Here is a 26,451-nt window from a genome sequence, read left to right as displayed (position 1 = left end):
ATGTATTATTGCTCTAGATTACATGTCCTCTCACAGGTTATAAATACCTTGGTGCTGTCCCAACCTTGTCTATATACCACTCTCCTTTGATTATTTCCTTAATTTACCTAATATCTTTCCCTACACTGAATCCTCATCTGTGAATGGTGCCTCCCCTGGCACAAAGACCCAACTGAAGGATACTACCACAATATAAAGGATTAAGCAAGGGGGGGGAAATGCTTAGAGAAAGTACAGGAGACCTATAGGGTGCTCTTCTGTTATTAAACCCAAGTTTGGTCATTTCTTTAATATTTAGGTTAAAAAAAACCCCAGAGAAAACTTGCCAATGCAGGCAGACAGTGTGATAGCATCATGCTGTTTGCCTTGGCTGTCCATGCATCTTTCTAACTTTACCTTCCTGCCAATATACCTTCTCATTGCATATAACATCAAACCTGCCTTGAAAGTATTGAAAAGAAAATAGGTAAAAAATGTTCTAGCATTCTGCTGGATTGAAGGCACCCTGAAGACATTGTATGCAAATTTAATCTTGCTGTCATCCAGATCCAAGATTGGAGGAAAATCCTGGTGGCTTCAGTAGCTTTCTATCATGCTGTCGTTTCCCTTCTACACGCTCTATCTGTGAGTGGTGGGAGAGGACAAATACAGAGGTCACCCTTTGTGTGTCCTAACACAGTTATTTCAGCTCATCCCAGCACAATACACAGCCCAGGCTAGGCAAAGATGGGAGAAAAAACCTTCCCAGGTTTTGTAAAATGCCTGTGTTGCTCTGCTTCACATCTTTTGCCATGCACACTGAGAATGGATGATGAGCACAGTATCTCTAACTATAAGCTACTGCACAATCTAAGGCAAATGTGAGCTCTGAAATCAGAGCACCTGTTAAATCCTAAACCCCCACAGCAAAGTGAGTGAGACCAGCTCTCAGCTGGGAGCTTTATGGGAAAAAAAACAGTGAAAACAGACTGCAATACAGCTCTAACTAGGTTGAGGACTGCTGTTTGACTGTCAAGGCTTTAAAAACTAGCAGCAGAGTGAGCCCAGGCAGTGTCTGTAGTACTGTTTCTCACCAGAAAAGTGGTCTGCCAAGGCTAGAATGAACCTTGTCACACAATTGGTCCTCTGGCTTGAGTGCACCATGAGGTGACAGAAATGGCCCTGGTGACTCCACTGACCCATTTTGTTCAGCTGTGCATTTAATGAGTTCTCAACACTGGAATGCAGCAGCAGACTTCTGTACATCTACTTGGTGTCACTGGGAGGACTAGTGCTGACACTGAACAACTTGTTGCATAATCACTTGTCCTGGTTTAGGCCCATCTAGGAACAAAGGACCGTGATCAGTGATTGGTACCAAGGGCTTTTGGGACCCCCTAGGGACAGGGAAGCCTCACTTACCACTTATGATCCCAGGCAAAACAGACAAGACTACTCAACTTGGGGAAGAAAACAACAAAATAATTTAATCCACCACCAACCAAAACCACAGAAAACAGAAAACAACAGAGAGTGGTATGATGATGATGACAACCAGCCCTTTAAGATCACTTTTCCCTCACTCCTTTCCTCTTCCTGTGCTCAGAGCCCTGATTCCCGTGTCTTTACCTCCTCCTCCTCTGAGCAGTGCAGGGTGGCAGGGAATTGGGGTTTCAGTCATTCTTTTCTTGATGGCTCTTGTCACCTGTCTCTCCTCAAGGCAGATGGACTCCTCACCAGTCCTCTCTGCTCCAGCACAGGGTCTCTCACAGGCTGGGCAGTCCTGCATGGGCTGCTCCAACGTGTGTTCATCCTGAGGGCTGCAGCTCCTGTCTGCCTCTCATGTGGGGCTGCTCTGTGGCGCACAGGCTCTCCAGCATGGCCTGTGCCATGGCTGCCTGTTCACACAGTCTCTCGCCCATCTGGGTGCACTCACCCAGAGCTGCTGGTGGCTCTCAGTCCTGCCATTGACCTCCATGGGTTGCAGAGGCACAGTCTGTGTTCTCACCATGGGTTGCAGAGGGATCTCTGGTCCAGCACTCCTCCTTTCTGCCTCCTCTGACTGTGGGGTCTGCATGGTTGCTTCCGTCTTGTAGCACTCCTCCACCTCCTCTTCTGGCTCAGATTTCCTTTCTTAAACAGTGATGGTAGAGGTGCCAGATTGGCCTGGCTGGGCCAGAGATAGGTCCACCTCAGAGACAGAGGATGTTTCCAGAACATCCACAGGTGCCAACACTGCAGCCCTCTAACCCTGTTATCAAGCAAGAAGTGACTCCAGAGAAACCTATGACACCACCACGTGTGATGAAAGCATAAATACAGAGGAAATGGTCAAGAGCATCACCTACAGTCTTCACATATTTTCTATTTCTACTGACCTTCTTCCTACCACCCATGACTCTTCCTATTACTTCAGGCCCTACTGCACCCTTTCTGTGAATTGCTGTAACACGATAAATGAAAATACTGTTTTGGCCTCCTGTGTTCATTAGTTCTGCTGCCCACAGCAGGAACACACCCTTCAGACCTGCAGCCCCATGGCAGTCCCTGGGGCAACTGGCTGTACAGAGGCACAACCAGGACCAGTTCCTTGGCATTCTGCAGTGAGGTGACCCGGCATACTCTGACTACTGGCCGAGCTCCCACCTGCCTCATCTAGACCTTGCAGCTTATTCACTGCCTTTTCTGATTTGTGGGGTTACTATGGGCTGGCAGAAAGTCTGGGAGTCTGCTTGTTGGGATTACCATGCTGTCTCCAGCTGCTTGGGAAATGGGTAAACAGCAGGTGTGCAGGGGGAGTACAGGCCAGTGCTGAGACTCCCAGGGACAGGGGCTGGACCCCTCCATGGGGATAGAGACTAGATCCCTCAGTGAGAACAGAGTCTGGATCCCTTGGGGGATGGGTGCTGGATCCCTTGGGGGATGGGTGCTGAATCCCCCGGTGGGATGGGGGCTGGATCCCTTAGGGGAGGGAGGCTGGATTCCTCGGTAGAGACGATGGCTGGATGCCTCGGTGGGATGTGGATGGATCCCTCAGGGGAAGTAGGTGGGGATGATGGCTGGATCCTTCGGTGGGGACGACGGCTGGATCCCTCGGTGGGATAGGGCCTGGATCCCTCGCGAGGGCACGGAGCGGGACTGGGCTCGGGGTGCGAGCCACTCGGTAGGGAGCGGCTGACAACAGCCCGTTCCCGCACCCACGCAGGGCAGCGTTGGGGCGGGTGCGGGGCCGGCGCGCGGTGGGGGGGGGCAGTGCTCCCCCCGCGCCGCTGGTGCTACAACAGCGTGATTTCCCCTAAGTGATGCTGGCGGCGGCAGCCAATGGGAGGCGCGGCCGCCCCCCGCGGCGGCGCGGATTGGCCAGGAGGCAGCCGGGCCCAGGGCGGCGGGGAATCCCGGGCGCCGCCGCGTTATACCCGAGGGCGCGCCCCGCGGGCGGCAGAGGCGCCTTGGTGTGCGGTCGGGGAGGACGGCTCGCCTCATCTCGTCTTGGCTCGGCACGGCACGGCACGGCACGGCACGGCACGGCACGGCACGGCACAGCACAGCGAGGTGGGTCGTGCTGCGTTTCGTCCCGTCTGGTCGCTCATTCCTCGCTTTATAACGCCTCCAGGCGAGGGTGACCCGCAGGGTCCGTGGAAGCGACCCCGAGGACATGGCTCTCCTCTGCTTTGCTTGCAAGAGAGAGACAGCGTCGGTCTCTGCCGTGCGGAAGCGGCTTGAGAGCACGGGGCTCGTTGCGCCTGCAGCCGTCGGGTGAACAGCGGGCATCGCTGCGGCGGGCAGCAGCCGCGGCCCCTTACCCACCCCACGGGAGAGGACGGGACGGGGTGGGATGGCTCCCCTCATCGGCGGGGCCGGGCATGTCCGGGCGCGGCCGCCGCTCTGCGGGCTCAGCCGGAGGCTCCACTCCGTCCTTGAGCGTGTGCCAGTGCTGAGCCCCGAGGCCGGATCCCGCGGCCGCAGGCTCCCGGCTGGGGTCAACGCCGGCTCGCCGCCCCCCAGGGCGGGCACACCGCGGGCCGCGGTCCCGCCGCCGGCTGCCTGGCTGGAGAAAGTTAGAAATGGTATTGTTTGGGGAATCTTGCGCTGGCTGTCTTGGAAAAAAAACACCGCAAACAGGAAATTATTTCTGCAGAGGAAGGGCTGGGATGGCCGCGCCGCCCTGCTCCGGCTGCGCAGCGGGGAAGGGGCTGTGCGGCGGGGCTGGTCGGGACTCTGCCAGGACTTGTCGTGTTGCAATTTGGGGATCCCCCCGACTCTGCAGCAGGGCGGGCTCCCTCCCGTCCTCCTGCGCAATTTAATTAATGGGAAACTTTTAAGGCGGCCAGCCTGCAGGTAGTTCTGCTCTGTGAGCGCGGAGAGAGGGGGGGTCCCGCACCGGACCCGAGCTCCTGGGAACACTGCGCCGGTGCTGGCGATGAGCTCCCTCGCGGGGCGGTCGGGGCCGGGCTGCCCTGCCCCACGGGCGCAGCCTCCGCCGCTGCGTTCAGCCTTTTTCAGAATGCACAGCTCAGGCCGAGCTTTGGGTGCTGCCCTCCAGGAGCGCGGAGAAATGCTGAAAAAGAGTAAAGACCTTGGAAAAGTAATTTTGTTTGCATCAGTAGCAATAGCTCACAGCACCGAGGGAGAAGGGATGCACACTGCAGAATGGTTAAAATAGTGATGAGTTTTTTGCTGATCTGTTCTTTCTTTCATAGACAACATGCCAGTGTCAAGAATGCGCATGAGACCCTGGTTGGAAATGCAGATAAATTCCAATCAAATACCAGGACTGATATGGATTAACAAGGTGAGAGTTCATAGTTGTTTATTATTAGTATTGTGGTATCATTAATGATTGTATCATTTCTATATCATTAACCATCCTTCCTCTTAGCTGACACTAAACATAAGTCAGGATCATAAAGGAAAGAAGGACATGGACAAAACTTGCAAGCATTATATTTCGAAAAAACTATTATTTATGTTTCAGAAAAGGTAACTCTGCTTGGAACAGAATGTTGTAGGTCCATTTTTTTCCTGGCAAAATTCTCAGGAGGGAAATGTGTCCTTGTTTTGGCTGGATCAGAGTTAATTTTCTTCCTGGTAGCTGGTACAGGGCTGTGTTTTGGATTTAGTAGGCTAACGGTGATAACACAGGGATGTTGTAGTTGTTACTAAGGAGGACTTAGGCTAAATCAAGGGCTTTTCAGCTTCCTGTGCCCAGCCAGTAGAAGCTGAGGAGCAGAAAGAAGTGGAAGGAGACACAGCCAGGACAGCAGCTGCAGCTGCTCAAGGGCTATCCCAGACCATAGGATGTCATACCCAGGGTGAGGCACTGCTCAGGAACTGGCTGGACATTGGTCAGCAGGTGGTGAGCAATTGCAGCAGGCACCACTTGTTTTTTATATTTCAATTCTGTTTTTATGATCACTACAACTATTATTACTTTCTTCTCTTTCTGTCCTATTAAACTGTCTTTATCTCAACCCCCAAGTTTCACTGTCTTTTTTCCCCGAGTCTCTCCCCCATCCCACGGTGGGGTGGTGGTGAGTGAGCAACTGCATGGTACTTAGTTAAGTACTGGCTTAAACCATAACAAAATGATAAATTAATGTGAAAGCAATCTGAACATTACACAAAATGAGAGAGCCACAAAACCTCCAAGACCACTTAATTCCTCCTGCCCACTTGAGCTGAGTCACCTCCCATCCCAGCTAAGCAGCTATTCTTACAGTTGCTCCTAGTTTTAAGACTTGGCCTGAAATGTACTTTTTGGTTTGGAAGGCACTTCCCGATACCTGTAGCACAGGGGAAGATCGGTAGTCTTGCTGAACCAGGTCTCTTTCCCTGAACTTTCCAGATCCATCCTGAGGTGATCTTTAAGTTATGCCATATTTATTCTTAGGATTCCTGCAGGATCTTATGGGCAACTTGAAAAAGGCATTCTCTACCAAAGCATACCTTGAAAATACACTGTAGTTCATGACATGGTAGTAGATTAGATACAATGCATTTCATGATTCTGGGATAAAATTGACAATGCTACTTTCTTCTACTGTGGTAAAAGTAGTGGGATTTTTTTCCCCAATCTCAGAAATCATAAAAGGCCTTAAATGCCTTGAACAGCATCGGCACAACAAGGGTATATAAGACTTGAGTTGCTACTGAGAATTCTTTGATGAAATCCATCATTGCAAACTGGCTCAAATCTTTGTTGGTTTAACTTCAGGATATGAGGATGTTTCAAATCCCATGGAAACATGCAGCTAAGCATGGCTGGGACATGGAGAAAGACGCCTGCCTGTTCCGGAGCTGGGCCATCCATACAGGTGTGTACGGGCTTTACGCTTCCATCCACCATACAGATATCTCAAATGTGCGTTATTTTGTCTTGACTTAGACCTGAAGAAGTTACAGTAACTATTAATGTTTATGTCAGAGAAAATGGAAGAATCTTTTGGGGTTTTTCTGGTGGGAAGAACCACCACCAAAAAGTCTAATCACCCCTTCTCTTATTTATAGGAAGATATAAAGTAGGTGAGAAAGACCCTGATCCAAAAACCTGGAAGGCAAACTTCCGCTGTGCTATGAATTCACTGCCTGACATTGAAGAAGTGAAGGATAAAAGCATCAACAAAGGCTCCAGTGCTGTCAGGGTTTACAGGATGCTGCCACCCTTGACAAAAGACCAGAAGAAAGGTAAGCCCTCCACGTTCCAGCTTCACTGCTGCACTTAAACACTGCTTGCTTTTCCTGCTCCATGCATTCAAGGGTGTAGCAGACCTCTTGGTAGCACTGGTGCTACTGAGCTTAGTCACTGGTTATTGCTATTGCTAACAGTTTGTGCAAACAGTTCCTCTTATCCCACCTTCTTTAAAGGTATCATCAGGAGGTGATTAGGACTGCTGCTGGTAGCAGTAGCAGAGGTTGCTGAGAAGGGCTCAAAGCTGCAAGATCTCACGCTCACCTAAAATGTCAGCCATGCAGCCCTTTCTCACATTCATGGTATTTTTATTTAACAGAAAGGAAGTCAAAGTCTTCACGAGAGGCAAGAAACAGGAGCAAGAGAAAGGTATGTGTCCGTAGAGGCAGCTGAAGAAGCTGGAGGTTTTGGTGGGTTTTGTGCTTATGTTTTTTTCATGTGGGAACTTATACATTCTTAGACAGGTCTTTCAAGCTTTGCCCTTATTTTTGTAGTTGTATGAAGACACAGGGACAGAGAAGTCAGCAGAAAGACTAACCAGCACGCCTCTGCCAGATGACCACAGTGACTACACTGTTCATGTCTACCCAGGGCAGGAAGTGGAGGTTGAGAGCACGTCCATCACCTTAGGTGAGACTCAGTTTATAGCTCTGAGCAGTGGAACGTGTCATTCACACTAAACCCACGTTCTGCACCAAAAGACAAAAGATGACTTTTGGGGCTGAGCTCAGCTGTACTGTCAGATGGGCAGGTGGGAAATAGAGGTGATTGTGTCTCCTGTGAGTGCCAACTCCTGATGCCTTCTGCAGACTTATCCTCGTGCGAGGTAAGCGGCTCCCTGACTGAATGGAGGCCATCAATGGAAATAACCATGGCTGACAGCACCAATGACCTCTACCAGCTCCAGGTGTCTCCCCTGGCCTCCTCCTCAGAAGGTGGGTATTTCTTTTTTACTACCTTGGTCTTATGTCGGTCTCCAAGAAGCATGTTGGAGGTGGGATGTGGACAGTGGGATGACGGAGTGCCTGAGGGATCAGGAGAAACGTAGAGCTGTCTTGTCACAAAACAAAACAACCAACCTCCACCTGATGGATTTAAGTTACTGGAGCTACCAAACTGCCCAGGTTACAGAAGAGCTGACATGTGCCATCTGCAGTACCTGCTCATGAATGAAAGACTCCAAAATGCCATTTACTTTGCACATGTGAGCAAAGGGGCAGGCTTTATCTCACAGGGTCAATGTGATGGCACAGACAGGTCAGCCTTGAAAGAAAAGGAGAGTTTTCTGGGTCAGGAGAGTGAGACTGGGGGTTCCTGAGGCATCTGAAAGGAGGCTATGGCAGAAGGAGGACAGAGTTGGGTACAATAGGGACAGAGGAGATAACTACACTTCCCAATGTGGGGGAAAAAATGACTGTATCAGAGTGGTTCTTCACTTGGGGTGCAAATCATCTTCCTCCTGCATACCAAACACACTCTGCCGTAGTGATTCTTGGTGAGCTTTGCAACCCAATGGACAGTTGTTGAAGAGCATCTGAGATGAAGGGCTGTGAGGGGCTTGGTGTATGGAGCTGCTGACAGGCTTCCTCACCTCAAAACTATGAGCCCCTCCTCAGTGTCATCCATGAGCAGGGAAAGTAAAAGGTAATGATGTTGTGTGACAAGAGAATATGAAGCAGGTTGTGTGGCAAAGAAGCAGAAGTATGAGGTCTAACGTGCAAGAAGTTGACATCTTTGTATCTTTTTTTTTTATGTTCTTACAAAACAGTCACAGATGAAGATGAAGAGGAAATGAATTCGGAGATTTTTAAGGTAAAACCAGCCCTTCTGGTCAGAGTGAAATTGGCTAAAATTGCTGTTTGCACTGAGAGGAGGGAAGCAGCAGCTGTCTGATCCAGTCCTATACATGTTTAACATACACCTCTGTAATCCAAGACCATTATCTAACAAGGAAGCCTGAAAAATTAAACATAAAAAGAAAGCTACTTGGCAAACATAAGCTGGAGAGGACACATCCATGGAGGTATTGACTCTTCATGTGAAAGGCAGAGAAAGCTACTGAGTACTGTCAGAAGTAGAGCTTGCTGTATTAGAGTCTGGAAAGCCTCTCTAGACTATTTTGCCCTTCCCTCTACCTCTGACACATATGGTGCTTAATCTGGGTTTCCAGCTGTCACACTTATCCAACTGATAAGAGGGGGGTTTCATCACTGAAGGTGCTCTGGCCCTCCTTGTTTTGCATTCACATTTTTAAACTGGGAGTAAAATGAGTTTTATATAACTTGGCATGGGAAGATATAATTTGATCTTTTTTTGATCACCTGTCTTCTAGTTAAGGAATAAAACATTGTTCCTACAGAAAGGAGGAGCAATTTTTACCATCTCCTTAATCTCTTACAGATGCTTGAACCAGCTCAAGACTGGCACACCACGAGCGTTGGGGGGAAAGGCTTTCTCACCAATGAGCTTGGCACGCAGACCATGTGCAGCACTTACAGCTACAAGGAGCAGGATGGGGAGATTGACACGACCTCAGGTATAGATGCTCTCAGTTATCACTGACTGTCAAGGGCACAGGATGATGCAGATGAGGGTTTTCATGCAAGACAGTAATTGGGAGGGAGCAAAGCAAATGGAGGAATTCATACATCCCTGTGTTCTGAGATTTCAAAGTGGCCTGGTGGAAGAATGTAAGGTACTTTTTCGTAAAAGGAAAAGGAGAAAAATGCCTCCAATAAGCATGCTACAGATTTGTCTTAGGGTTGTACATGTCTAAGCTATGTCAGCTTGCAGGAACTCCTTGCAATGTAACTGAAGAATTCTGACTAGCAAGAGCTTAAATAGGACAGTTTAATAGAGAGCATTTAGAGTATTTTAGCAAAATATTAGCCTAAAGTATTCACTCACATCTGAGAAATCCTTCAAATTTTTTATGCATTTTTATATACACACACGCATAAACACACTATTTTGCTCTTGCTGCATGCGAGTCAGTACTCATTCTTGTTTTATTTTATCTAGGAGAGCTAGAGTTCAGGTTCTTTGACCAGAAGAGCAGCCTAGATTTCTCCTGGCTGGAGACAGTGAAACCTACCATGCACGTCATTCCCTGTGGCCTGCAAACCTCTGACTTCCTCCAACCTCAAACTGCTCTTGGATAGAAACTTTGACAAGCCTGAAGAGAATGGAAGAAGTTGTTTGTTACCAACTGAATGAAGAAAGTAGCTTTTATATTCCGTTTAACTTTTAGACCTGAAAAGGTTAGCAAGAAAAAACTCGTTTATAAATAAATAGAAAAGGACTCCTATCTCACTAGCAGGACTCCGGGCACTGGCGCTCCTCAGCTGCAGAATGCACCTTGTGATCACTCAGGAGGTGAAGCTTTAACTGGAAGGTTGTCACTGTGCCACAGGATCTGGTCGGTGCGCTGTGCTGGGGCCTGGGGAAGAGGCACTGTCCTCTCCATGCCAGACGTGATGAGCACTTTATCCAGGGAGTGCTTAGGAGAGGCGCTGCAAAGGAGTCTCTTTCCTATTAGTTTTGGTTGCTGCTTACCTGTGCAACACTGGTGACTTTGACCTTAGCAACTGTCGTTACACTTAGTCAGAAAAAATAGCACTAATTGGCCCTGTCTTTGATTTGCTCCATTACATAGTTCATCTTTCAGATCTTTCGACTTTAAACTGTAAATAGTTTAGACCAATAAAATGTGAAAATTCAGTTTAGGCTTTGCTTCCACATAGCACAGTTACCCAGGCCTACTCATAGGATGTTATCTGCTCCCTGGCATGCCACATCTTATTTCTACATAATAGCTGAAGAGCTGCTGCATGAAACCACGTTTGCACTGATGGGGCAGAGCTCTTTATTTATACTATGCCTTTTGAGATCCCTTCTGGCACTCAGCTGCAATGTCAACAATACCGAGCAGCAAACTGCTACGACTTGAGACCCACCTGTGGCCAGCCCCTGCAGGGAGTGCAGGAGGGAAGAGACTCTTGTTTGTGTGTAATACATAGGAACCAAATCACTAAGCTGTAATAGACTATTTTCTTGTATATTTTATTTTTGTATATAACTGTTGTATATTTGTTTTAATAAAAATGTTTTATATATGACATGTTTACTTTTTCTCAGGGGAGAGCTTCCACAATGCATTCCAGAACCTTGAAGATACTCAAATGTGTTGTTGGTAGAGGGAGTTGGAGGGGTTTTTTTTCATGAGTCATGAAAGCACAGAAAATTTGGCCCAGTTTGCTCCAGTTTTCTAGCCTCCCCTCTTCCCAGTGCAGCTGGTGGGTGGAATCCTGCTTGTCCTGGGAAGGGAAACTCAGATCTTGTGCACATGTGGTGTTAGTTGGTTTGTATCTGCCACATCTGCAAGTCTGACCCAACTTAGAGCTGAGTTACAGTCTTGGCTATTCAAAAAGCCAAGTCCATCCTATGGACAAACCTTACTAGTAGCAATGTCAGCTTCTGTGATAAGATTAGCGGTGAAGACCTGGCTAAAGAACTTGGTCTTGTCTAGAAAGAAGGCACATGGACAATTCAGAAGGCAAGGGGAAAGCAAGCTGGTTTTCCCCTTTGTAGTTTGTCATTCTTCAGTCTAGAAAGGTCTGACATATTACTACATTGTCTGGAGTGGGAGACAAGTGTGACTGATGCAATGTGTCTCCAGCTGCAGCCACTGGCATCTAACTCTGCCTGGAAAACCCCTGCACTGAACAAAGCTGTGCTGTAGGGGCCTTTGGGGAATAACTTCATTCACTAAGAAAAAGCAAGGGTGGACCAAGGAGAGTATCAGGCTGAGGGAGAGGAAGACACAACACAAAGGGCTTGAACAGAGTAGACATTTCCTATTGCCTTTGAAACAGACTCTATTGCAACTTGAACTGCAGACACATGGGAACACATGAGGGATTTACCATGGGAAGAGGGAAAAAATAAGTGTCATAGGAAGCAAGTGGTGCAGGTCTCAAATCCAGGGCAGCTAAAAGGTTTGAATACAGCACAGCAAGGTGGACAGACAGCCTGGGGAGGGAGAGCCTGGGCAGAGTTACTGCAGTGCCTGTTAGTCATTAACTGGGCTATCTCTGAGACAAGCCAGAGCTGGCAGCTTCAGGCAGCACCCTTCCAGGTGCCACCAGGCAGAGAGAAGCTTCAATGAGCTCTGTGTAGGTGGCAGCCTGGGGAGGGATGCCCTGGCTCACCCCAGCCAGCAGTCACACTCCCTGCCAGAGTACCTGGCTCAAGGGCTCAACTCCTGGGAAGGGATCCATCCAGCTGTGATTCTCTCCACGTACCAGGGCTGCCAGAGCAGAGGCCACAGCTCCCTCAGATCGTACCCACCTAAAATCCTGCACAACTACCCAATGTGGTGTCTGGAGCACGAACGTTTTGTGCGTGAGCAAAGAAATCACCTACCAGGTCAGATTTGTGCCCTGGCCAGCTGCAGCAACAGCTACTGCCAGAGAATGGCCATGGGACTGATGGATCCAGAGCCACCTCTGCAAGGCCAGGAGGTGTCAGGACACACACCACATCAGTGCCAGGACATAACCAGAGGAAATTGCATTTGTTTAGGAACAAATTTGTTGCAAGTTTGTTAGACACAAGGGGAGGAGACTGGGGACAGAAGGGAAACTTTCTATGACACAAACAGGGCTAAAAATAAAGTAGAGATCAATTTGCCTATTCATGCATTAAAAAGAGCAAGTTTTTCACACTTATGCTCAGATACAAAAAAACCCCCATACTCGGCATTTAAATTTTTCACAGATAAAAGGTTTGGCCAAGATTTGAGAACAGCAGAAAACAGCAGCTAATGCCTCACACTGAGGGCTCCCAGACATGCTCTGCATCTCCTTGCACCAGGGCAGAGGTGCTTTCACCATTCACCTGCTAAGGTATCTGTGTGGCCAACAGCACGTTTGGCATTTTGCCAGTGAAAAGTGGTAAAGTCCCACGATGGCATGGAATATATCTATCCAGTTGCTTCACTGGGTGAATAACTGCCAGGTTCAAAGATTCAAAGTATTTTATTGTTATTTTTGTTGTTTTTTAACTCCTTGGGAGGGGAAAAACAAAACAAAACAACCAGTCGAGCTCTGCAGTTTGGGAGGGGTGTGAAGCCCAGCTGATACTCAGGCTGCCATCCCCTGCCCATGCCTGGTTCCTCCATCACCTCCAGGGCAGGTGGGATTTGTAGAAGTGACTTTTCTTCTCCCAGTGCAAACCAAGGAGACTTTTAGGCTGCTTGTACCCAGAGAAGCAACATGAGCTCTTTAGGATAAACCTGCATAAGCTATGTGATGGGAGCAATTTTTAAATCTTGGCATTGGGTTCTTCTGAACTTGTCTGTCCTAACTAAGCTCTTCATAAACCCAGTAAACTTCAGCTGGCTTTCCTGTGTTGAAGTGAGAGCTGTTTTTACCTTTATTATACATACAGTTACACTCAGCTGGGAAGCAATTACATACCAGGAGTGCAGGTCACTGGTGAGAGCTCACCCCTGACAAACTCAGATAGCAATAAAAGAGAAGCTTTTATGGGCAGAGCCAAGGACAAGTGGCTCTTTCTTGTGCTACTAACCTCGCATGACAGTGAAAAAGATCTAAAGGCAGTGCAACTGTTGTGAAAATAAAGAGACATCACCTCTCTGTGGTGGAAAAAAGAGGAGTCATCAGTGGTTGGTTGGGAAATGAACAGAGCTAATGCTGCAGGCTTGGCAGGCAGCTTGAGAGGAGGCTCCCCATCACTTACACCATAATTGTCATCATTGCCTGTGGTTTTTTTTTCAAACCTTGAAACCATTTAAAAACAAACCCAAAAAACTCCTTAAGAGCTTTAGGATAACAAAAGGACAAAACCTCCTGAAAATAACACAATAGTCTCAGAAACAGCCCCACCACCTGAACTGTGAAAGCCCTACAGAGACCCAGGCACAGACTGATGCATCCTGCATCAAGGGGACAGAAGACCTTGGCTCATATCAGTAGGCATTTTCAGTGCTGCAGAGGTGAGGATATCAAACATCTGTTAAGTGCAGTTTTTCTTAGAGAAAATCCTTGATAAAAAGCTTTTTTATTTCCTCTTGATCTCTGTCTAAATAGATTGTAAAAATATATTTCCCTCTGAGTATGGAAGGGTAACTGCTTCCCCCGTGGTCTGCTTGGCATAAGATCAGGATTCAATCACTCCTCAGGAGCAAACTGAGAGCAGCAGCAGCACCTTGAGTGAGCTTTGCCCGCCAGGCGACAGGGCCTGCAATTATTGTTTCACCTTTATTTGTCATGGTGATTGAATCCTGACAATTAGACACATTTCCAGGCAATCAGGTGATTTATGCTCTCACACCTATAAAGGACAGCAATGCTTCAGACCAAAGGTATGCATTTATAACTGCAAAAAACAGCCGAGTATTTGTTTGTGGTGCAAACGCAAACTATTGCTTAGATAGCAACCGAATGTCTGGGACTATAAATGATACTTCTCTGCTGTCATGCTAGATAGACAGGCTGGATCAACAGGCTGAGGCCAATTGTATGAAGTTCAACAATAACCCCAGGCAATGGTACAGGCTTGGGGCAGAGGGGCTGCAAAGCTGTCCTGCAGGAAAGGATCTGGGGATGTTAATCAATAGCTGACTGAACATGAACTAGCAGTGTGCCCAGGTGGCCAAGAAGGCCAATGACATCCTGGCTTGTATCAGAAACATTGTGAGCAGCAGGGAAGTGATTGTCCCCTTGTGCTACATTCGGTTTTGGGTCTCTCACTACAAGGAGGACACTGAGGTGCTGGAGTGTGTCCAGAGACGGGCAATGAAACTGGCGAAGGGTCTAGAGAACAAGTCTTATGAGGAGCAACTGAGGGAGCTGGGGATGTTTAGCCTGGAGAAGAGGAGACATGATCACCCTCTACAACTCTCTGAAAGGGAGTTGTAATGAGGTAGGGATCAATCTCTTATCTCTAGTAATGAATGATAGAACATGAAGAAATGGGCTCAAGCTGCACCAGGGGAGGTTTAGATTAGACATTAGGAAGAACTTTTTTTATTGAAAGGATTCTTAAGCATTGGAACAGGCTGCCCAAGGAGATGGTGGAGTCACTACCCCTAGAGATACTCAAGAGATGCATAGATGAAGCGCTGAGGGATATGATTTAGTTTAGTGATGGGCTTGGCAGTGTGAGGTGAGTGGTTGGACTTAATGATCTTAAAGGTCTTTTAAACCGTAATCATAGAATCATAGAACGGTAGGGGTTGGAAGGGACTTTTAGAGATCATCTAGTCCAACCCCCCTGCAGAAGCAGGTCCACCTAGATCAGGTCACATAGGAACATGTCCAGGCGGGTCCTGAAGACCTCCAAGGAAGGAGACTCCACAACCCCTCTGGGCAGCCTGTGCCAGGGCTCTGTCACCTGAACGGTGAAATAGTTTTTTCTTATGTTTAAGTGGAACTTTTCGTGTTCCAGCTTCCAACCCCTTGTCCTGTTACTATCTACTATAGAAAAAAGAGATGTCCCGACCTCCTGATACCCACCCTTTAGATATTTGTAAATGTTAATAAGATCATCCCTCACTCTCCTCTTCTCCAGACTAAACAGCCCCAGTTCCCGCAGCCTTTCCTTGTATGAAAGATGCTCCAGTCCCCTGATCATCTTGGTGGCCCTGCACTGGACTCTCTCCAGCACTTCCCTGTCCCTCTTGAGCAATGAGTAATGATTCTATGATTCTATTTTCCTTCTCTCCAGTTCCCAAAAGGTCCATTTACCCCCATGTTTGCACATGACACAAAGAAGACTAAAGCTTCTGCAGGACAGATACCTCTCCCAGAGGCTTGGGAGGGCCAAATGAAGAACTGCTGTCTAGAGCTTAGATGGGGAAGAAGCTTCCCTAGAAAGGGAAAAACCTCACATTTTCACAGACAAATTGTACCTAAGTTATGTTTTCTCCCACACCCAGTGCTTCGGTCCACTCTGTACCCTCTTCCACTGCACCACTGGACTTCAGAGCTCCTTCTCCTCCCACATTTTTACACTCCCTTCAATATTTCTGTCACTGTTAAACTCACCACTGTCCCTCCCCAGCCTTCCCACGTGCAGAGGAAAGAAGGCAAGAAGGTGCAGGCAGCACAGTGCCTGTGGCTCAAGGTACTGTTACCCTACGTCATTCCCCTTAACCTTTGGTCCTACCTGGTTCAATAACATCAGGATGTAAATTCAGCCAGGGTGGTTCCCTGTCACATTGGGAAAGCTACACTTTCTGCAGGTGGCCACTCACCCCTGGCCCAACACAGCCCTGACAGAGAGAGGAGCAGCTATGAAGGGGTGGGGAAAGTTTCCTGTAGTCTTCTTTGGAGTCCAAATGAAAGTGTGGCTGTTGAGATGAACACCCAAAGGCCCCACGAACCCAAGACAGTAGAAGCCATAAAACACCTAAAACCCTACTTATCCCACTGGCAGAGATATTTGGTCACCAGCTGGATGTAAATAGAGATACCAAGCCAGAGTATTAAGGAGTCAAGGACTCTGGACAAGACGCTCACTCTACTAACTGCCTTGCTGATCAAGGTGAAGAGCAGTGCCAAAGACAGACAGCACAATAGGGTTAAAAAGGAGGATGGGATAGCTGGGAGGGTCTCCAGCCATAGGGATGGAGACAATGAGAGCCAGAGAGTGTTTGAGGATGAGATGGTCTAAAACCACTGCAGGACCTAGGTCTGCCTCTGCACGAATACAAAGCAATTAGTCATTCCTTCTGGAAAGCTGAGGCTGGTAAATGAAGTCAGGACAAATGCATAGAGGGAACAGGCATTGGACAGCCATTATCAGGAGATTTCCAGGTATAAGGAATGCAGTCTGTGGGGAACAGATGGGAACAGCAGATCCAGCCTCTATTCCTGCTCTCTAACAGATGACAAATGGTTGGGCTCTCTTCACCCTCTTTATCTTCAGGATGATCGACCCCATTTGTTTCCCTCCTGGTTCATACAGAAACCTCAACATGAAGCCTTTGAAGTTCCTGATAGTCGGTACCCGATGGCCTGGGCATGGCTGGGTGCAGCTGCCGTCATCTCACAGTGGAGCCACTGGCCAGGGGTGTCAGGCAGGGTCAGCGCTGAGATGCTGTCACTGCCTGCAGCACAGATCTGCCTCTTGCAGCTTGGTAGTGTCTCCTCAGTTGCCTAAAACCAGTGGGGAGGAGAGGGCTGAGCTGGTGGCACATCAGGTTGCCAGTGGCTCTTCCCTAGCAAGCAGCAGCCAGCTCCCAAGCCAGAATCACTGCAACAGTTCTACGACACGAGCATCCTGAACAATGTGCAGAGGATGCTCAGCCTGCACAGATGAACTCACAGCCTATTTTGGTATAGGAAATGTCACACTTCAAATAAGCACTCCTGCCTATTATGCATTGTTTCCCACTGCATGGCTGTGACACGCTACGCCACAGGTCTATGGCCACAGCACCAGAGCACAGAAATGCTGGGGCAAGCAGAGATGTGTACAACAGTGTGTGGGGATCTTCCAGGGGAATTCAACCTTGCCAGCTTTGCATGACTGCCTTAGCAGAAACGGCTGCCTCTCCAGGCACTGCCAAAAAGGACTTTGTTTTCTCTTCTTGCATGGAGAAATGGTTAAAATACAAAAGCAAGGCAGCGGTTAAAAGGCAGGTTTCATTGGGAGGAGCAGAGGGTAATGGTCTGAGGAACTCTGGGCAATATGGAAGTTGATGAGACTTTTTGCACCTTTCAAATCATGCAGTGGTTTAGTAGCGATAGCACGGAGAATAAAGGACAGAAAACAGCATAAGGATGCTGGCCCCAGTTCAGTGTGAATCTAGCACAAACATTACACACGTTTGCTATTTGTAAGCAGGGCTATTAAATAACGAGGCCCAGGCTGCATCTGAGTAACACCAGAAGCACCTTAGATGTTGCCTATAAAATATTATCTGAGCCATGAGAGCTGACAAAGTTCTACAACAACCACCTGCACCAGAAACACGCTGCTTCCCAGTCACTGTACAAAATGCCTGTGGGCTAGTCAAGGGGAATGGTCCAAACCAGCACAGCTCGCTGATGCTGCACGCACAATTTTCACATGTCACGGTTTAACTCCAGCTCCTTTCCACAGCTTAGCTGCTGCAGGGATTTTCTATCACTGGCCACCCGTGAACAGCCTTTGCTCACCTGCAGTACTGCAGCTCCACAACTCTCCCAGGGTTATCAGTGCTTCTCAAACTCACATTAACTGCCTTAGAAATTTAGTCTCTGCAATCGCAGAAATGGTGGCAGCAGCCATGCCAGCGGGCAGTGAGGGCTGTGCTCCATCATTTCTATGACCTTTTCAAGTAGCCCTTGTAAAATCAAGAGGGAAGATGTTGGTATTCCAGCTTGTTTCTTTTTGCTTTCAGTGCAGAACCTGATGAATTGTGAGACAGAAGACCCAGGTGTTACCCTTAGAGGATGGTGCAAGAAACCCACTGCTGCCCTCCCGCCCATGGGACAGGCACAGCACCCACTTGCACAGCCCTGCACTTACCTCCTGACTTCATGGTAGGGGCCTAGAAGGGACTGACTTCACTCTGCTTTACAGAACAACAGCCCAGAGGGGCTGGAGCCACTCTGGTGGCACAGTTTCACAATGCACTCGCTGTGGTTCAGTAAACCTCAGGCACCTTGTCAGTGAGGAACAGGAACCTCAGCGACCAAGGTCTGCAGGATGCCAGCCCAGCCCTGCAGGAAAACGGACTTGCTACAGTGTCAAAAACCCAACTAAACACTGGGGAGACAGGCACTTGAGAAATGTCCCCTGCTGTGGGCACCTCAAGCCTGCATATGCCACCTGGGCTACACCATTAGCCTCTCCCTGGAGCCCATCACAGCTTTCTGTTCTGGAAAATAAACTCAGTAAATTGAGAAAACTATGAGAAAGGCTAATGATATACTTGATAACAACTTGCTGCCTCCTGCACCTCTGCTGAGCAAACCACCATTTCCTGAACTGAGGTGTCAGGCATGAAATATTTCACACGCTGGAGCAACCGTCACCATCTGCTAAGTGACAAACAGAACTTAAGCCTTTCCTGGTATTTGATGCATAAATCAGGGTGCGTCCTGTGTGGCTCTTTGTGATTCTGTAGTTGAAAACTCCTCATCTTGCTTGGGGAGATGGCAGTAAAAATGCTTGTACAGCCAACAGAGAGTCAGTCTAAACCACTTTCTGTCACAGTATTTCTACAGCAGGTCTACCAAGTGTGCAGTCTAATGCTACTGCAGCAGGAGTGTTACAGAAGTGCCTGTGAGCATCAGGTAAGGCCATACCTGAGGAATTAAGAACTTGCTTCCTTGGGTGTCATCTTTACCTACAGCTACTGTGGATTTACCCTGTCACTCCACATCTCCCCAACCAGGTGACTTGACCGTTACTGATGACCTCATGGGTCTGACAGGCTGACTGCTGCATAAGCATTTGCTTTTTGTCTTATTCCTGGAGTAAGACTGGAAGACAGAACTCCATGCTTGGTGAGCATTGGCTTTGCAGAACAAGCCCTTACCCACTGGAACTCTGAGGAGGTCTTCTGTGCAAAAGCCACACATTCTATGTTATCACTTAAAAACTGCTTCACCAACATTATTCACAACACCTGCAAGATGCACAGAGGAAAGGCTAATGGCAGGCATCCATACAGGAAGGTCAGTGTTGTGGGGACACAAAGGCAGCTCTGGCCCTATCTGCTGCAGTCACGGGAGTGCTGTGATTCATGACCTAGTTTGGCACTTATTCTGCTCTGTTGTCCATTTCAGAGCACCACACTGCCTCCTGCTCTGGTGTCCAGTTCACATAGGTTTCTCTCTTCAGATATCATAAACAAAAGCAACCTCAGTATACCAAAGGAAGTGATTATCTCCTCTATCCAGCACTCACATCTAGAACACTGTGTCCAGTGCTAAGTCCCCCCAGTACAAGAAGCATATTGACAAATTGGAGCAATGAAGGCAGACAGCTTGATGCCATCAGCAGTCAGGAGCACAGAGCCCTTGCTGTAAGAGGGGCTTGTTTGCTGGTGAAGGAGGGGCTTTGGGGAGGCTCAGAACACCCTCCTGCCAGGTGCTGAGAAAGTAGAGCCACACTCTTCCCAGTGTGCATGATATGAGCATAAGAGACAAGGGAGAAAAGCTGAAACAAGAGGTTCAGCCTGAACAGCAGGGGATGGGGTTTTTTTTCCTGCAAAGACAGCCCAGCAGTGGACAAGGTCACCCAGGGAGGTTTCCATCCTTGGAGGTTTCTGAGACCTAACTGGAAACAGCCCTGGGCAACTTGGTCTGACCTTGTGTCTGTCCCTGCTCAAGCAGGAGGTTGGACTAGAGCCCTCCCAAGGTCTCTTTCCATGTGAATTAACCTACGTTGCACTGCTGTGTACTTCTGACAGCTAGTAGATCGTTGCAGGTGGTACAGTTCACAAGAAGTTCTTTGCTTTCTTCTCCTGTTCAGTGCACTGATTTACCATCTGTTTATCACCTTTTAAAATCAGCATCTGTCTTCCAGGACATCGTTTCAGAAAAGCTCTTTTCTTGTTTTGTTTATGTTTCAGTTAAGGTCTGGTAGTAAGTGTCCTTCCACACCTCATAACCATAAAAACATAGCTACCTGTACCTCACCTCTCACCTGTGTACGATGTTTCTCTGCTGCACAAAAGCACAGCAACATAGAGCTCCCAGGTGAAACCATCTCTATCAGCCTAAAAAGCAGAAGTGAATTAATCCAGAATTTACATGGCCTTTCTACCAAAGTTTTTCACACTAGCTAAAGCATTCTGTGCATCGAGCCTTAATATTTGCTTTAGTAAACTCCAAGCAAAAAAACCTCTAAAGGACTCTAAACTTACTATCTAAGGAATCATCAATAACAAGAACTCCCCCAACCCCTCAAACCAAGAAATATCAGACAGAATTCCTTCACTGAATCAGAGTGGGAGTATAATCTCTACAGGCTGCTGCTGGAAGAAACAAAGGTCCATCTACTCAGCCATTTCCTTCTCCAGGGAGACCCAAGGAGAGCACAACCAGCAATGCTGCAAATTTGAGAGAAGCTCTGCCTGCCCTGCCCCTCAGGAGTCCTGCAGCTGTGCTCACAAGTGCTTTTAATTTCTCAGAAAATCTCACAAACAAAATAATCTAGTGCAGAAAAGTGAATCACAAGAGATCCCTTAATCTAAGGAGCTTCTCTGAAGGCACTTCTAACACACATTATTACTATATATAGAAAAACCCAAGTAAGACAATTCTTCATTTCTTAATGAAGTATATGGTAGCAGAAGGCTACTGGCACAGAGAGCTTAGAAAGAGGCATTGAGTGCCTTGCAAATTCTTCCTGTTTGCATGATGCCTCCATTCACCCAGGCAGACATTGCCTGCCCTCAGGCTCAGCCTCATCTCTTGTCCGAAATGATGTGTGCCATTCATCAATAATCTCACACTCAGGAGATACATCGATCCTTTATCTCAGTTTTACACACACTTGGGTGCTCAGGATTCTCCCACAAATCAAGCACAGCTGACAGGATTTTCCACCTGATGCAGAGTTAGTAACATTTCAAATCTGCCTCCTTTACAACGATTGGTTAGTAATTGATGTGCAATTATAGTAATGCTTGCACCAGCATTTTACTGTTATGCATGCTCAGGGGAAAGGTCTGCACTTGGGCAAGGGTCTTTTTGACCCATGGGTGTGATTTTTTGTGTTATAATCAGGTGAGGATACATAGACCTTGAGTTTACACGCCAAGTTTTGTCAATATATACAAAATACCCTTAAAACATCTTGATTAACTGCCTCTGTTTTCTCTAGGCCTAATTATCTGAGAGAGTCCTTGGTTAGAGAATACTACCTACCTACTTTCCTGGTTACAAGTCATCAAATGTAACATCTTGCAGAGAGCAGATAAGAAAATTTATCTCACAAATCACATTTAACTCTCGGCAACACACAGCATATTTCTGAGGTAACTCTCAACACATTCAGAGAACCACAACAGGAGAAACAAACACAGAAGTGTCTTGTACAGGTGAAACAAAGAAAAGAAGAACTACAGTAAATGAAAGAGATAAAAACCCCACAAATAATGTGGAAAAAATCACAGAAGGAAAGGAAAGCCTAGAGCCAGTAGAGTTTGGCTTATGATAGGAATGAACCAACCAACACCAAAAAACCCTAGTTTCATTTTGTCTTGAAATGCAACACTCTTAATGTATTAGAGGCACACTGGCACAGACAGCTCCATCAATAATGTTTTCTTTGTGCTCCTCTCCTTTTTAAGACACTCAGTAAATGTTCTTCAATCATTTGGACCCACGCCAGCAACAGCCCACAGCATCCATGGCATGGAAGGGATGTTTATTTACTAATCTTCTGAGGGTAAAATAGCGTTAAACCCAAGAATGGCTGCAGCAGTTTTAAGCCACATAGTTTCAACAAGATGCAAGCTTCATTTGGAATATTTTTGAAACAGGCATTAGAAATCCCAGATCAACAGAAATACTAAAACCCAGACCCTGTAGTTCACCTGCCCTTATTTTTTCAATCTAATGTCCCAGTGTCCTCTCTAACCTCGGGATATCAGCAGACCAGTGCATTCCCACCATTGGGATAGCACTCCTAGTTTCTCACATCCACTTCTATCCTTAGGAAACAAGCAATAAAAACTTCAAATGATATCAGAATACCTTGTGCAAAGAGGCTCTGATGTGCTGCAGGCTCCCAGCCTGGGTTTTCTGTGCATCGCTCTAGGGGCAGACTCAGCTCAGCCTACAGCCAGTGCTTTGTAGACCTGGCCCTGCTGCCTCAGGAGCCCTGCTTTCAGATAAATGGATCTACTGGCTCCTTTCCTTCCTCTCTGGGCTAAACACCACCACTGCACAGGGCTTGCTGATAGCAGGATGCAGCCACTGAGATGTTCCCCTGCCTACACTGCCCCATGGAAAGTGAGGAGTATGGCAGAGTGCTGAGCTCAGATGAAGAACTGCAGTTGTCGATTACAACATCCCCCCCCAACTGCAAACAAAAACCACTTGTAAGGTAAACAGGAATGTCTTGGAGCATGCCAGGACCCAGCAGCATACAAAAATACATTACAGCAGCTCTGCTTCCGGTTTCCTTTTCCTTACAGCTCTGAAAATAATAGCTGCAAAGGTCAGGGGAGTTTAGGGACTGTTGCTCATAATCAGGCTGCTGAGGCTGTTGCTGCTGTGGGGCCAGCTGAGCACACTCGGGAACCAGATCCCAAACCACACATTTTCAGCTGGAACCAGGTCCCAAAACCCATGTTTCTGGCCTGAGCTTTCCTACTGACTTCCTACCTGGTTTTCCATCAGGATGCTCAGCACTGCAGCACAGAGGCTGGTTTATGAGAGGAGACAGCGATGCCTGGCAGCATGGCACAGGGACGCCCGTGGTGTGGAGGTGATGCAGTATGGGGCTGCCTGAGTTCAAAGGCACCTTGGGCCTGAATCTGCTCCTTTCTGGTAGTGATGTACTTTATACAATAGAATTCTCCTTTAAGCCAGGACAAGGAGCCAAGTATCTTGAGAAACAGGCTCTGGTAGCTAGAAGAAGGGGTTAACATCAAGGCTCTCGTAAACACTGTTTAGGTTGGGCTGACCATGAACCAACAGCTTCATTGTGTCAACTTGACTACATTGTATCGTTCAGCAAAGACTACAGACTGACAAGGAGGGAACCTCCTGCCTCAGTAGGCCCAAAGGCTGGATGGCGCCAAATTAGCATGAAGTCAGCAAACATTTGTGGTAACTGGAAGAAAAGTAAAGGTAGAACAGGGAGATGGCAACCACTGACTCACAGTTCATACCCCAGACTCAGAAGATGAGGGCAGAAGAAGTGAACTGAGCATCAGTTCTCATTGCATTCCAGGTGAAGGGCTGCTAACCAGGCACTAAATAGAATAACAACACATACATATCAGAATATAGACTGTGGTAGTGCTTTGTATACAATACAGCCTGGGAGGTACTGTTGGGGTGTGCTAGCATTGTGGGTTACCACCCACATCTGCACAAACATGCAATAAAATACCTCTGCTCCCTGTGTGTTTATTGGTGTCTCACATCAGGTAAACAAACCCCACTTCTGGGACAAAGGTAGTGCCCGATGAAAGGTCTCTTGGAAACTATCAAATTCCTGCTGACTTTTTATACTGAAGCAGTACCAAAACTCCCAGTCAAAATCAGCATTGAATTGGGATAGTTTTTGTATAGGTAACAAGGTATGTTTGGTCTAATGATCTGGGCGAGAGAAAGTACAAATACTGTAGGAGCAAGAACGAATACTCAGGCCTTGGGTGTGTGTCGCACCATCAGGAGAGCCACTCTCCTCCCCCGCCTTGCTGTTGTGCACTATGATCCCAAACAGCAGCATTATCCCTGGTGGAAGATGAGGACCCTGGGCACTGGGATGGAACCAGCACTAATTAAATTCCCAAAAAGCTACAAACTTGCAGAAGCAGTGACAGGCAGATGGGAGTGTGACTGCAGGTATTGCTTGGCCAACTCTCATCTGACTCATTGCAAGTATCCAGGAGATTTTCTAACCGTCTGGTACTCACAAATTCTACAGGTTATTTGAGATACAAGCTGGTATCCATTTTACTTTAATATTAAAAGACAGGGAAGTGGCATAATGTCTGAAAAAGAGAAAGTGGATAGAAGAGTGTAAGTAAAAAGAAGAGTATGGAGAAGTCTGTTGTAGGCAAGAAGAGGGGAAGAGAGATAATTTCTGTGGCCAGAGCTCTGCACATGGCACAGTGTAAATATCTTACTCTAGCTTATATTGCTCGTAATCCTAACAGAGGGAAAAAAACTTGTAGAAAGGATAATTTAAATAAACACCCACTTGAAAACAAAGTGCAACAAGAATATCAAAGATTTCATTTAAAGTAGCTAAAGTATGACCTGGTCCCAGGCTCTGAAATCCTTGGCAAGCAACTGGTAAAAAGGGTCTGAAGCTGATGAAAGGGGCAGCATTAGGAATGGGAACTGAAGCAACAGCTACTGACAGGAAAAGAGAAGTGACTGTGATATTTCTCAGCTGGTTTCACATCCAGGCACCTCCTCTCACACACAGTCATTCCTGCTTTATAGTGAGTGGGAAAAGGAGAGGTCAGAGCCAGGTTTGCCAAGGAGTGCCAATAGAAACACACAGTCACACAGGGGGGCACAGATTCAGGGGGCACTTCTTGTTTAAAACCATTTTCCCTCTCATGCAAAAACTTCAGTAGGGAAAGTGTGCTCTTCAGTCACAAAGTCTGGCTTACTACTGCCAGGCTTGACTTGTTTTCTGCCCAGGGAGAAAAATAGTAAAAAGATGGATGTGGCCTCACAGGTGCTGCTAGGCTCGGGGCTGACGGTGCTCTCACAGCCCCTCATGTACGTGCTGGTGCAGCGGGACACTGAGCACGACTTACCGAGAAGAGGGGTTGCTGGGCTTCCTTGCCAGTCTTATGCCCCGGCTGCTCAGGGACATCCTTTCCCTATGGCTCTGCAACATGCTGGCCTACCTCATCAACACCTACATACTAGAAAACGGGGTCTCAACCATGGCTGAGATGAAGAGCTATTCACAGGCAGTTACTGGATTCTTTGCCAGCATACTGACATACCCCTTTGTGCTGGTCTCCAATCTGATGGCTGTCAATAACTGTGGGCTGGCTGGGGGCTGCCTCCCCTATGCACGCACCTACTGCTCCTGTCTGGACTGCTGGAGCCAGCTGCACAGGGAGGGCAACATGAGCCAAGGGAACAGCCTGTTTTTCCGCAAGGTGCCCCCAGGGAAGCGCTACCTGTGGGAGGAGAGGAGGTTTCACTGAGGCTGGGGCTCAGGGGGCACTTGTGGAGCTGGGGCTGGGGCTCCACTGGCAAAATAATCATGAGAGTAGTGATTTCTATACATTTTTTTTGAGGGCAATGGAGCCCTGGCACAGGCTGCCCAGGGAGGATGAGGAGTCTCCTTCTTTGGAGGTCTTCAAGACCCTCCTGGACATGTTCCCACACAATCTGATCTAGGTTGACCTGCTTCTGCAGGGGGGTTGGACTAGATGATCTCTAAATTTCCCTTCCAACCCCTACCATTCTATGATTCTATGATTCTATGATTCTATGAGTCTATGATTCTATGATTCTATGATTCTATGAAAAAGGGTCTGTTAACTTGCACTATTTTGGTGTAGTAAGTGACCATGTAATGATAGAAACGAGAGGCACAGTAAAGAGCACTGCAGGTTCAGGTGATGTTGCAGTTTGGTGCCCAAACACATGTGGATGCCAGGAGAGGTTTCCAAAGTGCAAGTGCAAATCAGCACCCAAATCCTATCCAACACATAGCTCCCTGGCTGAGGTACCTAACGTACACCTAAAGCACTGGGAGTTGCTCTGGGATATGGATGCTAATTGGGTTTGCAGGAAGGGATCACAGAATGCCCCCAGAATAATGTTAAGCTCAGGATGATACCTGCAGGCTAGCCCAGGCCAGCACAGCAGGCTGCTGCAGGGACACTCATACTTTTTAGGGTTGGAGCATTTGTGTTACTTCTCCCAGAATACATGGTTGTCTGGGTTTATTTTAGAATAGTCAAGTTTGCTGCAGGGTTTATATTTCTGGTCTCTTATTTTTACATACAAATAAAACACATAAATATATCCCAGCAACACAACCACCAACTGCATTCAAGGAGCCAACAGCCAACAGCTTTGGTTGTACCCACAGAGAAGGTC

At 47.5% G+C, this 26,451-nt stretch overlaps 1 protein-coding gene across 1 annotated transcript; it reads left to right on the top strand.

Annotated features, from left to right (window-relative positions):
• The first annotated feature begins 3,402 nt into the window (after positions 1-3,402).
• IRF1 (interferon regulatory factor 1) lies at positions 3,403-10,785 on the top strand. Its single transcript, XM_062002690.1, has 11 exons — positions 3,403-3,485; positions 3,521-3,531; positions 4,680-4,771; positions 6,194-6,293; positions 6,487-6,663; positions 6,987-7,036; positions 7,162-7,297; positions 7,477-7,602; positions 8,436-8,479; positions 9,068-9,203; positions 9,689-10,785. Exons 3-11 carry the CDS (start codon positions 4,685-4,687, stop codon positions 9,826-9,828), a joined length of 996 nt encoding a protein of 331 aa, XP_061858674.1. The 5' UTR covers positions 3,403-3,485; positions 3,521-3,531; positions 4,680-4,684; the 3' UTR covers positions 9,829-10,785.
• Positions 10,786-26,451: the final 15,666 nt, after the last annotated feature.

This window comes from Colius striatus, chromosome 9 (genome assembly GCF_028858725.1).
Source record: "Colius striatus isolate bColStr4 chromosome 9, bColStr4.1.hap1, whole genome shotgun sequence".
Taxonomy (NCBI): Eukaryota; Metazoa; Chordata; class Aves; order Coliiformes; family Coliidae; genus Colius; species Colius striatus.
This window is presented reverse-complemented; position numbering and strand designations above follow the sequence as displayed.